The 12,993-nt window shown below is 38.1% G+C and overlaps 1 protein-coding gene across 2 annotated transcripts; it reads right to left on the reverse strand.

Annotated features, from left to right (window-relative positions):
• Window positions 1-305: 305 nt before the first annotated feature.
• On the reverse strand, window positions 306-12,347 carry sppl2b (signal peptide peptidase like 2B). Of its 2 annotated transcripts, none has more exons than XR_015713569.1 (15): window positions 12,251-12,347; window positions 10,243-10,359; window positions 9,049-9,231; window positions 8,898-8,987; window positions 7,905-8,044; window positions 6,208-6,350; window positions 6,048-6,144; window positions 5,872-5,988; window positions 5,733-5,814; window positions 5,596-5,670; window positions 4,596-4,658; window positions 4,434-4,533; window positions 4,295-4,372; window positions 3,281-3,523; window positions 306-548 (listed from the first exon to the last, which is right to left on the reverse strand). XR_015713569.1 is itself a non-coding variant. In XM_087811635.1 (15 exons), exons 1-15 carry the CDS (start codon window positions 12,308-12,310, stop codon window positions 414-416), a joined length of 1,641 nt encoding a protein of 546 aa, XP_087667761.1. In that variant the 5' UTR covers window positions 12,311-12,347; the 3' UTR covers window positions 306-413. The 2 variants fall into 2 exon arrangements, 1 of the variants encoding a protein (XP_087667761.1); XM_087811635.1 differs by having other exon boundaries at window positions 3,363-3,523.
• Window positions 12,348-12,993: the final 646 nt, after the last annotated feature.

The raw sequence follows: 12,993 nt of genomic DNA on the forward strand, positions 1-12,993 counted from the left end.
TAAGAGATATATTTTTTACCATCATGTCGACACAGAAGCGTTGAAATAAACGAAAGGTAAATATCGTTTCCTTCTTTAAACCCATGGACCTAAACTACAGTATTCGGCTACATTATTAGGTGAAAGAAATGTTGCATTAATATCGAATATCGCACTTATTTCCAATACCGTGCAGCCCTAGTCGCTGTGTCGAAAGTGATCGACAGCTGTGATTGGTCGACTGGGCGGCCAAGCGTTACTGGTCATGTCACCGTCAGTGAAAGTATCTTCTACGCTACGGTGTCCAGATGTGAAGCGAGTCGAAGTAACAATGATGTGTTTATTGTTTGAAACATACGTGTCACAAGTCCATTAAATAATCGGCACAGTTTGATTGGCAGGTGTCTCTTCATGATCCGTCGACCAGGAGTCCGTCAGCGAGAGTCGAGCTGCTGCAGCTGCTGAGTTTCCTGAGGCGGGTCGTCGCTCCGACTGACGGGTTCCGGTTCTGGTTCTGGTCCCGGCCGAGACTCCGGGGTGTGTGTGAGGGCGAGGGGGGCGAGGGCCGGCTGCGGGACACGAGGGGTTAACGTCGAGGTACAATGGAGCTCCTCAGATCAGCTGACAGAGGTCAAAGGTCAGACACGAAACCTCCACCAAGCTTTAGCCGCACATTGAACTCCTGACGTTCACTGATATGGTCATAAAGGAAGTGACATCATCAGGATTGAAGTTGACTTTTTAAATGTTGAAACTTGGATTTATTTTTATTAGATTATTTAAACATTTAATTCAATAACTTCTGTATTTAAAGGTTGATTTTTTCTTTATTAAATATATTTTACATTAATTGATATTTTTTAACACAGTTTGAATGAAAATACAGAATTTAGAAAAAATATTTTTGCATTACAATATTAATTTAAATTCATTATATAAATGTTGGTATAAAGACTCTACCAATCGAGCACCGAGCGACTGGATCCAACTTTCATGATTAACTAAAAAAATGTTTAAATGATTGGAATTATAATATCAAACTGTTTTTTATTCATTAAAGAACAATATTTAATGACTTAAACAAACAATTTATTATACTTTTATAAGATTCATTTATTTTGAAAACATAGCATTTTTCATTAACTTGTTCAAAAAAACAACAAAATGTATAAACTATTTAATTTACCGATTCAATAAAAAAGATTCAAGCTTTCAATTAGGAAAATTAAATGAAACCATTTTAAAACAATTTTATGCTTAAAACTAAATATTCTTTTTAATTAAATTATTTTAAAAATGACAACAAATATCAACCTTTCAATCAAATAAATATTGAATTAAATGATTAAAAAAAACATTTCAATGAACAAATTCCAGCGTTTTAAATGTAAATAATTCAATGTTGTGAACACAAATCCTTGTGTATTACTCTTGTGTTACTCGTCTGTATTACTCTTGTGTATTACTCTTGTATTACTCTTGTGTTACTCGTCTGTGTTACTCTTGTGTATTACTCTTGTGTATTACTCTTGTGTATTACTCTTGTGTTTTACTCTTGTGCATTACTCTTGTGTATTACTCTTGTGTTTTACTCTTGTGTATTACTCTTGTGTATTACTCTTGTGTTTTACTCTTGTGTATTACTCTTGTGTATTACTCTTGTGTTTTACTCTTGTGCATTACTCTTGTGTATTACTCTTGTGTTTTACTCTTGTGTTTTACTCTTGTGTATTACTCTTGTGTATTACTCTTGTGCATTACTCGTCTGTATTACTCTTGTGTTTTACTCTTGTGTGTTACTCTTGTGTGTTACTCTTGTGTGTTACTCTTGTGCATTACTCGTCTGTATTACTCTTGTGTATTACTCGTCTGTATTACTCTTGTGTGTTACTCTTGTGTGTTAATCTTGTGCATTACTCGTCTGTATTACTCTTGTGTATTACTCTTGTGTATTACTCTTGTGTTTTACTCTTGTGTTTTACTCTTGTGTTTTATTCTTGTGTTTTACTCTTGTGTATTACTCGTCTGTATTACTCTTGTGTATTACTCTTGTGTATTACTCTTGTGCATTACTCGTCTGTATTACTCTTGTGTATTACTCTTGTGTTTTACTCTTGTGTATTACTCTTGTGCATTACTCGTCTGTATTACTCTTGTGTTTTACTCTTGTGTATTACTCTTGTGTTTTACTCTTGTGCATTACTCGTCTGTATTACTCTTGTGTTTTACTCTTGTGTATTACTCTTGTGTTTTACTCTTGTGCATTACTCGTCTGTATTACTCGTCTGTATTACTCTTGTGTTTTACTCTTGTGTATTACTCGTCTGTGTTACTCTTGTGTTTTACTCTTGTGTTTTACTCTTGTGTATTACTCTTGTGCATTACTCGTCTGTATTACTCTTGTGTATTACTCTTGTGTTTTACTCTTGTGTATTACTCTTGTGTATTACTCTTGTGTTTTACTCTTGTGTGTTACTCTTGTGTGTTACTCTTGTGTATTACTCTTGTGTATTACTCTTGTGTTTTACTCTTGTGTTTTACTCTTGTGTTTTACTCTTGTGCATTACTCTTGTGTATTACTCTTGTGTTTTACTCTTGTGTATTACTCTTGTGTATTACTCTTGTGCATTACTCGTCTGTATTACTCTTGTGTTTTACTCTTGTGTATTACTGGTCTGTGTTACTAGTGTGTGTTTTACTCTTGTGTTTTACTCTTGTGTTTTACTCTTGTGTATTACTCTTGTGCATTACTCGTCTGTATTACTCTTGTGTATTACTCTTGTGTTTTACTCTTGTGTATTACTCTTGTGCATTACTCGTCTGTATTACTCTTGTGTTTTACTCTTGTGTGTTACTCTTGTGTGTTACTCTTGTGTATTACTCTCGTGTGTTACTCTTGTGTGTTACTCTCATGTGTTACTCTTGTGTATTACTCTTGTGCATTACTCGTCTGTATTACTCTTGTGTGTTACTCTTGTGTGTTACTCTTGTGTGTTACTCTTGTGTATTACTCTCGTGTGTTACTCTTGTGTGTTACTCTCATGTGTTACTCTTGTGTATTACTCTTGTGCATTACTCGTCTGTATTACTCTTGTGTTTTACTCTTGTGTTTTACTCTTGTGTGTTACTCTTGTGTATTACTCTTGTGTTTTACTCTTGTGTATTACTCTTGTGTTTTACTCTTGTGTGTTACTCTTGTGTATTACTCGTCTGTGTTACTCGTGTGTGTTACTCTTGTGTGTTCATGCCAGAGCGAGAAAAAGAAGCGACTGAAGGAAGAATAATTCAAACGTTACTCAACTGCATCTTCTACGTTACTTTTGTTTTCAACTACGTTCTGGTCATTTACTGTCATCTCTCCGTCATATCAAACTGGTATTCACCACAAATCCACTGCCGCTCCAGAACTGCGGCAGCTCCCGGCGCCACAGGGCGACGGCCAGGCTGGTGAGCAGCGTGAACGGGACCAGGTACAGCAGCGCCGGCTGACCCGTCTGCATCAGGGCCAGAGCCACGAAGGTGACCAGCAGACCGCAGCCGTACGCTGCAGCAGAGACACGAGTTAGACACTAGAGGGAGCCATTGCACCCGAATGTTTAATCGTAAGATTTAAGCGTTTAATTTTTAATAATAGAATATATTCATTTCTATATTGAAATGTTGAATTAGTTTCCATTTTATAATACAAATACAGAATTGAAATTAAGAGTTTAATAACTTGTAGTCTTTAAAAATGTTAGTATAATAGTAACACAACCAATCAGCCAATCATGCGACACACAGACGATCACATGACGATGTAGACGCACTATATCATATTTAATTGAAAACTAACGCTTTCAAAAACGTTGAATTATATATGAATTAATATTTTTTAATTATTGGAACAAGAATATTAAACTATGTGTGGAAAAAAAATGAAAATTTTGTTTTGTCCAATAAAAAAATGAAACCGTTTTAATATTGAATTTGCTTTATATTTAATAATGTAATATATATACTGCATATATATATATTTTTTTTTTTTACATTTTAGCATTTGAAATTATTTAATTAAATTATGCTTGAAAACAAAAAAAAAAGTATTTTCTATTTATTATTTTTGCAGTTAATGTACACACAGCTACAAATACACAAACTTTTCAAACACAACTGTTAATGCAGTACAATAACTAGTACTTATACTCATAAAACGTGTTCATGTAACGTCGAAGTTAAGCTGAATCTTCTTCGTCTTAAGTTGTTCAACATTTCAATCAAAATAAATGTGAGGTCACTGATATTCCTCCGCATTAGACCCCGTGATGAAACCTACCGATCGTACAGGCCACGAAGTAGATCCTGGACGACTGGGTCAAGATGTCGAACCTGTGGCAGTACGCCACCAGCAGGCCTGAGGAGGAAACACACGAGTGGGTTCACAAAGTACTTCTCAGCACCTTCAGATCCTGTACCTGGAACCAGGACGTCCCCGAAGCCCAGCAGGGAGAAGGGCCGGTCGCACAGGGCCTGAGGAGACCAGTTGAGCCGAGGAACTTTGAGCACCATGGGGAGCTGCAGTCAAGGAGTTCATGACAATCATTACGACCCGTGAGATCCAGGAGTTTGTTCTTCACCTTCTCATGCGTGGACGAGTCTGAAGGACCTGCAGCCACTTCCACCATGATGCTCTCGCCGCTCTGAGGAACGATTGGAGAGTTTTTAAAGTTACTGTTGGAGCGAGAGTCAAACTCAAGGAAACACTTCATGTATTAATCACTTCATCGTTGCTCACAAGTATTTTTACCATAACAAGATACAATTGGTTCTACTGCGTCACTGACAGCCTTGAGTTTCAATTCCACTTCACAAGTACTACAGGCCTTTCAGGGTAATACTACGCAGCCTCTCGGAGTAATACTACGGAGCCTTTCAGAGTAATAATACGCAGCCTCTCAGCGTAATAATAAGGAGCCTTTTGGAGTAATACTACTGAGCCTGTTGAAGTAATACTTTGGAGTCTCCTTTAGGGTAATAATACGGAGTCTCTCAGAGTAATACTACGGAGTATCTCAGAGTAATACTACGGAGTCTCTCAGAGTAATACTACGGAGTCTCTCAGAGTGATAATACAGAGTATCTCAGAGTGATAATACAGAGTCACTCAGCGTAATAATAAGGAGCCTTTTGGAGTAATACTACTGAGCCTGTTGAAGTAATACTTTGGAGTCTCCTTTAGGGTAATAATACGGAGTCTCTCAGAGTAATACTACGGAGTCTCTTAGAGTAATAATACGGATTATCCAAGAGTAATACTATGGAGTCTCTTAGAGTAATAATACGGATTATCCAAGAGTAATACTATGGAGTCTCTTAGAGTAATAATACGGATTATCCAAGAGTAATACTATGGAGTCTCTTAGAGTAATAATACGGATTATCCAAGAGTAATACTATGGAGTCTCTTAGAGTAATAATACGGATTATCCAAGAGTAATACTACGGAGTCTCTTAGAGTAATAATACAGAGTATCTCAGTTTGAAGGAATTTTATAATTGTCGTTTGGTAAATATATTCGTTTTTGACACATTCTTAACATAAAACTAAATAGTCCAGCTGTAGACATGTGTACTTGCCCTGGTGAAGAAGGGAGTGATGAAGACGAAGAAGACGTCGTAGATGAAGAGCACCGACAGCAGTAACGTACAGGCCTGTGACCAGAAACGAACATTGAAAGAGTGTCGACGATACACGACTGAAGTCCACGCGTCACCTTGAACGTGGGGAGTCTGACTGTCTTCAGCATGTAGAGGCAGAAGGCGATTCCCAGCGTGTCCTGGAGAGCCCAAGCCCACCTGAGGGAGGAGGACAGATCCAGCCTTTTGTTGACAGACGCTGAGGACTCAACTCACTGGTCCTCGTTCCTGAACCACATCCAGGTGACGCTGACGCCGATGCAGAAGCCCGACAGGAGCAGCGTCCGGATCTCGGGTCTCTTGTTGAGGTACGGCAGCCTGTTCTCCGGGACCCTGCAGGGTCAGACCAGCCCACATGAAGGACACGTCGAGGAACCGTCCAGGAGTCGTACCTGCAACCGCAGTGAGGGATCCTGCGCACGAACGGCCACAAGCAGCTGTAGAGTCCGACGGAGGAGGCGAGGCAGAAGATGCCGATGACCCAGATCGCTGCGAGACACGAGGACACGAGGTTAGAGGCGGCGGCGGCGGCTGGACGAGCGTGGACCTCACCCAGGCTGTCGTAGAAGTAGTAGAGCAGCACCAGCATACTGCAGCACATGACCACGAACACGCAGATCATGATGGGCGTCACGTCCACCGTCTCCTCGTCCTGCTTCTCCGCCCCGTCGTCACGCTTGTGCTTCATGTAGCGCCTGCAACGTCACGTGACACCTCGTTTCCATGACAACTGTAGAGTATTATTGTCTGACGATACATCGTGATAGTGTAGTAAAGAGGATATATGTAGTATTGTCCAGTCTTGAAGAAGTCGTAACTGCTTTCATTTGTTTTCAAACCAAAATATGTCCAAACATCAGCTTTAAAAGCTGCTGGAGTCACTGTATCCTCTCGTCCTCAGTCGTAACTGCTTTCATTTGTTTTCAAACCAAAATATGTCCAAACATCAGCTTTAAAAGCTGCTGGAGTCACTGTATCCTCTCGTCCTCAGTCGTAACTGCTTTCATTTGTTTTCAAACCAAAATATGTCCAAACATCAGCTTTAAAAGCTGCTGGACTCACTGTATCCTCTCGTCCTCAGTCGTAACTGCTTTCATTTGTTTTCAAACCAAAATATGTCCAAACATCAGCTTTAAAAGATGCTGGACTCACTGTATCCCCTCGTCCTCAGTCGTAACTACTTTCATTTGTTTTCAAACCAAAATATGTCCAAACATCAGCTTTAAAAGCTGCTGGACTCACTGTATCCTCTCGTCCTCAGTCGTAACTACTTTCATTTGTTTTCAAACCAAAATATGTCCAAACATCAGCTTTAAAAGCTGCTGGACTCACTGTATCCTCTCGTCCTCAGTCGTAACTGCTTTCATTTGTTTTCAAACCAAAATATGTCCATACATCAGCTTTAAAAGATGCTGGACTCACTGTATCCTCTCGTCCTCAGTCGTAACTGCTTTCATTTGTTTTCAAACCAAAATATGTCCATACATCAGCTTTAAAAGCTGCTGGACTCACTGTATCCTCTCGTCCTCAGTCGTAACTGCTTTCATTTGTTTCCAATCAAAATATGTCCAAACATCAACTTCAAAAGCTGCTGGACTCACTGTATCCTCTCGTCCTCAGTCATCTCCGGGATCTCACTGGATATTATTCTTACTTTTAGTGAATCCGTATTTTCTTAGACCCCCTAACTGAGCTCTAGTCTCTAGTAGTAATACTACAGAGCCTTTTAGAGTAATACTACAGAGCCTTTCGGAGTAATACTACAGAGCGTTTTAGAGTAATACTAAATAGCCTTTCGGAGTAATACCTCAGAGCCTTTCGGAGTAATACTACAGAGCCTTTTTTGAGTAACACTACAGAGCCTTTTGGAGTAATACTAAAGAGCCTGTTTTGAGTAATACTACAGAGCCTTTCAGAGTAATACTACAGAGCCTTTCGGAGTAATACTACAGAGCCTTTCGGAGTAATACTACAGAGCCTTTTAGAGTAATACTACATAGCCACTCTGCAAAATACTACGGAGTCTCTTGTAGTAATACTACGAACTACCGAGACATGTTGGATGAATGTTGACGAATAAAGACGTTAAGATAACAACATATTTACTCTCAGATCTGAGTCACGCGTGATGTCATCTGTGGTTCTGACCAATGACTCACTGAGAACCTCAAGTAAACAACCGTGACCTTCACTCTTCACGATGACGCAGTAATTACACACAAACAAGTTTCTGCTTCTGGTCGACTCACTTCTTGCGGTCTCTGCTGCCGGCCCAGTAGCCGCCCACGGCCACGGTTCCCACCGCCATGAGGAAGATGATCACCATGTTGTAGTCCACCACCGGCTCGTTCGGGGCGTACATGGCGACCAGACGTCCTTCGCCGTACGTCTGCGTCACAAACAGTCCAGATGAAAGTGCACAGCTTTAAAAGCTGCTGGACTCACTGCATCCTCTCGTCCTCAGTCATCGCCGGGATCTCATTGGATATTATTTTTAGTGTATCCGTATTTTCTTAGGCCCCCTAACTGAGCTCTATATTCTAGTAGTAATACTAAGGAGGCTCCATTGGGGTAATAATACGAAGCTTTACTGAGTAATATAACAGAGCCTCTTCGAGTAATACTACAGAGCCTTTCCGTGTAATACTACAGAGCCTTTTAGAGTAATACTACAGAGCCTTTTTGAGTAATACTACAGAGCTTTTTAGAGTAATACTACAGAGCCTTTCGGTCCAATACTAAAGAGCCTTTTAGAGTAATTCTACAGAGCCTTTCGGTCTAATACTACAGAGCCTTTTAGAGTAATACTACAGAGCCTTTCGGTCTAATACTACAGAGCCTTTTAGAGTAATACTACAGAGCCTTTCGGTCTAATACTAAAGAGCCTTTTAGAGTAATTCTACAGAGCCTTTCGGTCTAATACTACAGAGCCTTTTGGAGTAATACTACAGAGCCTTTCGGTCTAATACTACAGAGCCTTTTGGAGTAATACTACAGAGCCTTTCGGTCTAATACTACAGAGCCTTTCGGTCTAATACTACAGAGCCTTTTGGAGTAATACTACAGAGCCTTTCGGTCTAATACTACAGAGCCTTTTGGAGTAATACTACAGAGCCTTTCGGTCTAATACTACAGAGCCTTTTGGAGTAATACTACAGAGCCTTTTGGAGTAATACTACAGAGCCTTTCGGGTCTAATACTACAGAGCCTTTTAGAGTAATACACAGTCGTCGCTCGCTCACCTCTCCGACGTCCAACATGTCCGCGTAGCTGAACAGAGCCACAGGGATGTCGATCTCCTCGTACTGAGACCTGTTGCCAGCAGGGGGCGCCTGTGCGGGAGAGTCAAAGGTCAGAGCTCTGGGGGTGTTTGTTGGTTTGAAACTGACCGACCAGTCGGTCTCTGCTGACGATGAGCAGGCCCTTGGCTCCGTTGAGCTGAGCCAGCCGGACCTTCTCGTAGAAGGTGCAGTTCCCTCGCATCACCATCGGGATCTGGTTGGTGAAGCCGCCGTCGGGGACGTCAGACGGGAGACACAGGACGGACGCCGTCAGGTCGTGGAGCGGGAGGCGGGACTAGAGGAGGTCAGAGGTCAGTCGCAGTGGTCAGTGGGACACTTCTAACGACACAAAGATTCGTCCGGTTTGACATTTTTTAGGTTTTAAAGAGCGACACTGAAGTGAGTCAGTGAGATGCAACCCTGGAGAGCTGGGACGAAGCATATGATGAATTGTTATAGTTGTGGAATTTGGTCTCTTTATGAAGCCATTTTAGAAGACAAAATAAATATAGTGAAATAAAAATGTATAAGTTTATGTTTACTAAAGGAAATGCAATTAAAGAGATTAAAAAAAATAACAAAAAAATACGTTAGACAAATCCCAAAAATAATCGACTGTACTGAAAAACAAAAAATTGCCCTTTATGGGATTTTTTATTCACTTTTGTGTTGTTTTGAACGAGGGATGTAGCAACATATTTATCTCACGAGGCGATTCGATACATTTTGATACACTTGCATCATTCTTTTACGGAGACACTGAATTTTTAGTGACAACTTGTGATTTTTCTCTTTAGTTTAATTCAATAAAACTTAAAAAATATGTCCAAACATCAGCTTTAAAAGCAGCTGAAGTCCACTGTATCCTCTCGTCCTCAGTCATCGCCGGGATCTCGAAAGATTTCATCCTTTATCTAGAGACCGGAAGTTACAATTGCAACGAATAAATGAAAAAAATTGCAATAAAACCAATCACTGAATAACCATCTGGACCCTGAAATCTTTTGAAGATTCATCAAACTGGTACAGAAGGAGCTGCCAGTTTGTGTCGAGCGGGGCGTGTTGGAACGCTACCGCCCCCTGCTGGGTGATTGAGTCCATCACTATTAATCTATTTAAAAATTCAAATGTTAAAAAAGGATGTTTAATCAATAAATATAATAAAAATGTTATTTTATTTCTATTAAGGCCAAAACTAGTTTGTTTGTCGATCAGACGCTGCAGAGGATTTTCATTTTTCAAAGAGACGTAAAGTAAAATACTTTCACTATGAACCTGCGATAACAAGCGAGGGTTCGAGTCTCACCGCCTTGCTCAAGTCCTGCGGCAGTCGAGCCCACTGAGAGTTGTAGTAGATGCAGTAATCCTTCCCTTTGCTTCGGTCCTTCTCGCTGAAGTGAGCCATGCCGTACTCGGCCAGCACCTGTCGCCATGACAACAGAGGTTAATAATACCACACAAGTTACTCTCGACAACATTATAGATGGACGTTGATGACCAGAAATATAACCTCGATTATAAGAAACACTATTAGGACAAAGATTACAGTGATGCTGAAATACTTTATACATGTTTTTTAACTTTAAAATAAACATTATAGAAGTATTATTTTGAATACTTTATCTGTAACATTAACTAATGATGGACATCCACTCACTGTATCCTCTCGTCCTGAGGGATCAATAAAGTTTTACCTTACCTTACTCAGTCTAGCTGATATCTCACTGGATAATATTCTTAATTTAACTTCAAAGGACGTAATGTCTGCTGCAATCTTGTGGCCGAAAATTTGATTGCAACACAAAAATGAACAAATAAATTTAAAAAATATATACATTTTTATACAAAATGTACTGAAAGATACATGATGAATTGGTAGAAAATAGAATGATTGGAAAGAAACACCCGAACACCAGAAATAAATCAATTCAGTATCACAAAAAAAAATACCATAATATTCAATAAACATTATAGAAGTATTATTAAGAATACTTTATCTGCAACATTAACTAATGATGGACATCATTAAAGGATGGGTTGTCAAGATATTGAGTTATTTAACTCGATACAGATACTTGGAAAATATTCAGGATTTTTTGTTTGGTAAAAAAAACTCAATTTAAAATAAATATTTTAAGTAAAAATTAAAACAAAACAAAAATAACTTCTGTTGAAACAAGTAAAATAAATATTTATAATGGAAAATAAAAAGAAACTGTAGCTTTGGCGATAAGTTTCAGGTTTGAGTTTAATAAATAAAATATATTTCTATCGATACTTAGAATAAGTATCTGAACATATTAGTATCATTACTTTTTTTACAATCCTTTGACAACCCTAATAAAAAATGCATTCATAAATGTTAAAAGGTAAATATTACATTTTCAACTGTATTGATGGATAAACTTTTATTCTTTAGACATTATTATTATCATTTTACAAAAGAAAGATAAACACGTAAAAACACCAAGACAGTAGCGATACTAACATTTTCAACTTCATACCAATACTCGATATTTCGAAATATGCGATACTCAAAACTATTTTCGACACCACAAGGATTACAAAAAGACGTTTAACATCAAGAAAAATGCAAAAATAACCTCCATTACGACATTAAATATAATGTACTGAACCACATGTTAAATACTACTAAGAAACTGCAACGATAACAAGTTTCATGTCTGAGGTTGAGACGTAAATAATTGTTACTTTTGAAAAAAATAAATTAATAATCTCATCTAAATACAACATTTTAGTATCGATACTTTTCATACTTTTGACAACGCTATAGTACACACATTAAAAATAATAAATACAAGAAGTAGTCAAGATAATTATAATAAACTGGGAAAAAAACAACAACTAATAAATGATATTTGTAATACAATGTAATAAAAAATAATACTCTACATAATAAATGAAATAATAAGAAATTTCAAAATTAAATATATGATATATTTTATTTATATATAATCTGTGTTTATTTTATTTTCCTGAAATGTGACTCTTTTAAAAACGACTTAAAAGTATTTGTTACAACATGATTCTACAAAGAAACTGTTGCAGGGATTATGAAGTTACAGCTCCTGGAAAAAATAACTATTTATTTATAAATTAATGTTTTCAACCGTCATGGATTTATTTCCTCATTATGGGATGTTTTTCTCTCTCCAGGCCCGCGGTTTGATCTCCAAGCTAACACGCATGTAGCATGTTAGCTCGCACTCGGTGAAACACTCGGGAGTGACTCGAGGAACACGAACCCGCGACGGGATGAAGGTTCGCGGGTTCGTGTCGAAGGTTCTACTCGCCTGGTGGAGGAGGACCGAGGCCCAGAGTGTGGACACCAGACATGTTCCGGGGAGCCTCATGATTCCTGTTGTCTCCCCATCAACCGGCCAGCGTCCAGCTGCTGACGGGACACGCCCACTCGCCACAGAAACCGCTGTGATTGGCTGACGTTTGAGAGGGACGGTAACTATAGGCGCGATTGGTTAGTGCCGCTGTCAATCAAAAGAAAAAAAAAATCTTCTCGTACTCTTTTTACGTTTAATATTTTTAAACATTATAACATATTTAAATAGTTGAATGACCAAATATGTTTAATTTTTTAATTTACGAAAATAATTCTCAATTTAAGAACATTGTAAACTTATCATTTTAATTTTTATAAAACTTTTTCGATACTTTAAATACAATATTTAAATAATATTTATATCGCAAAGGATTGGAATAAAGACCCCAAAATAAACCTGTTTTTAAGAGTAACATTAAATATTTATAATAAAAAAGAAATAATTCTGCAAAAAGAAACTTCAACGATGAGTTTCAGGTCTGAGTTAATGCAAAAAGTAAATAAATAAAGTATATTTATAAAGATATATTAGTGTGTAGAACCGGAAATAATATTTTTGTGAACGTTAAGCTTCTCTTTTTAACGAAAAAAAGTACGAATTATCTTCTTTTTTTTTTCTTTTTTTTTACCGATTTTTGATTTTTCTGTAAAGTTCGCGAGGTTAAGTTTAGGATAAAGTTTCTACGTCATCCTTAAATA

Source organism: Callionymus lyra, chromosome 16, assembly GCF_982586985.1.
Source record: "Callionymus lyra chromosome 16, fCalLyr1.hap1.1, whole genome shotgun sequence".
NCBI lineage: Eukaryota > Metazoa > Chordata > Actinopteri > Syngnathiformes > Callionymidae > Callionymus > Callionymus lyra.

Bases quoted from the DNA above. Each gene is read 5' to 3' on its own strand.
- sppl2b (XM_087811635.1), bottom strand. From the start codon at position 12,310: ATGAGGCTCCCCGGAACATGTCTGGTGTCCACACTCTGGGCCTCGGTC. The intron at 10,360-12,250 runs GCGAGTAGAACC...TCATGGCGACAG, and splicing joins CCTCGGTCCTCCTCCACCAG to GTGCTGGCCGAGTACGGCAT. The intron at 6,351-7,904 runs GTGAGTCGACCA...GTGACGTTGCAG, and splicing joins GGCAGCAGAGACCGCAAGAA to GCGCTACATGAAGCACAAGC.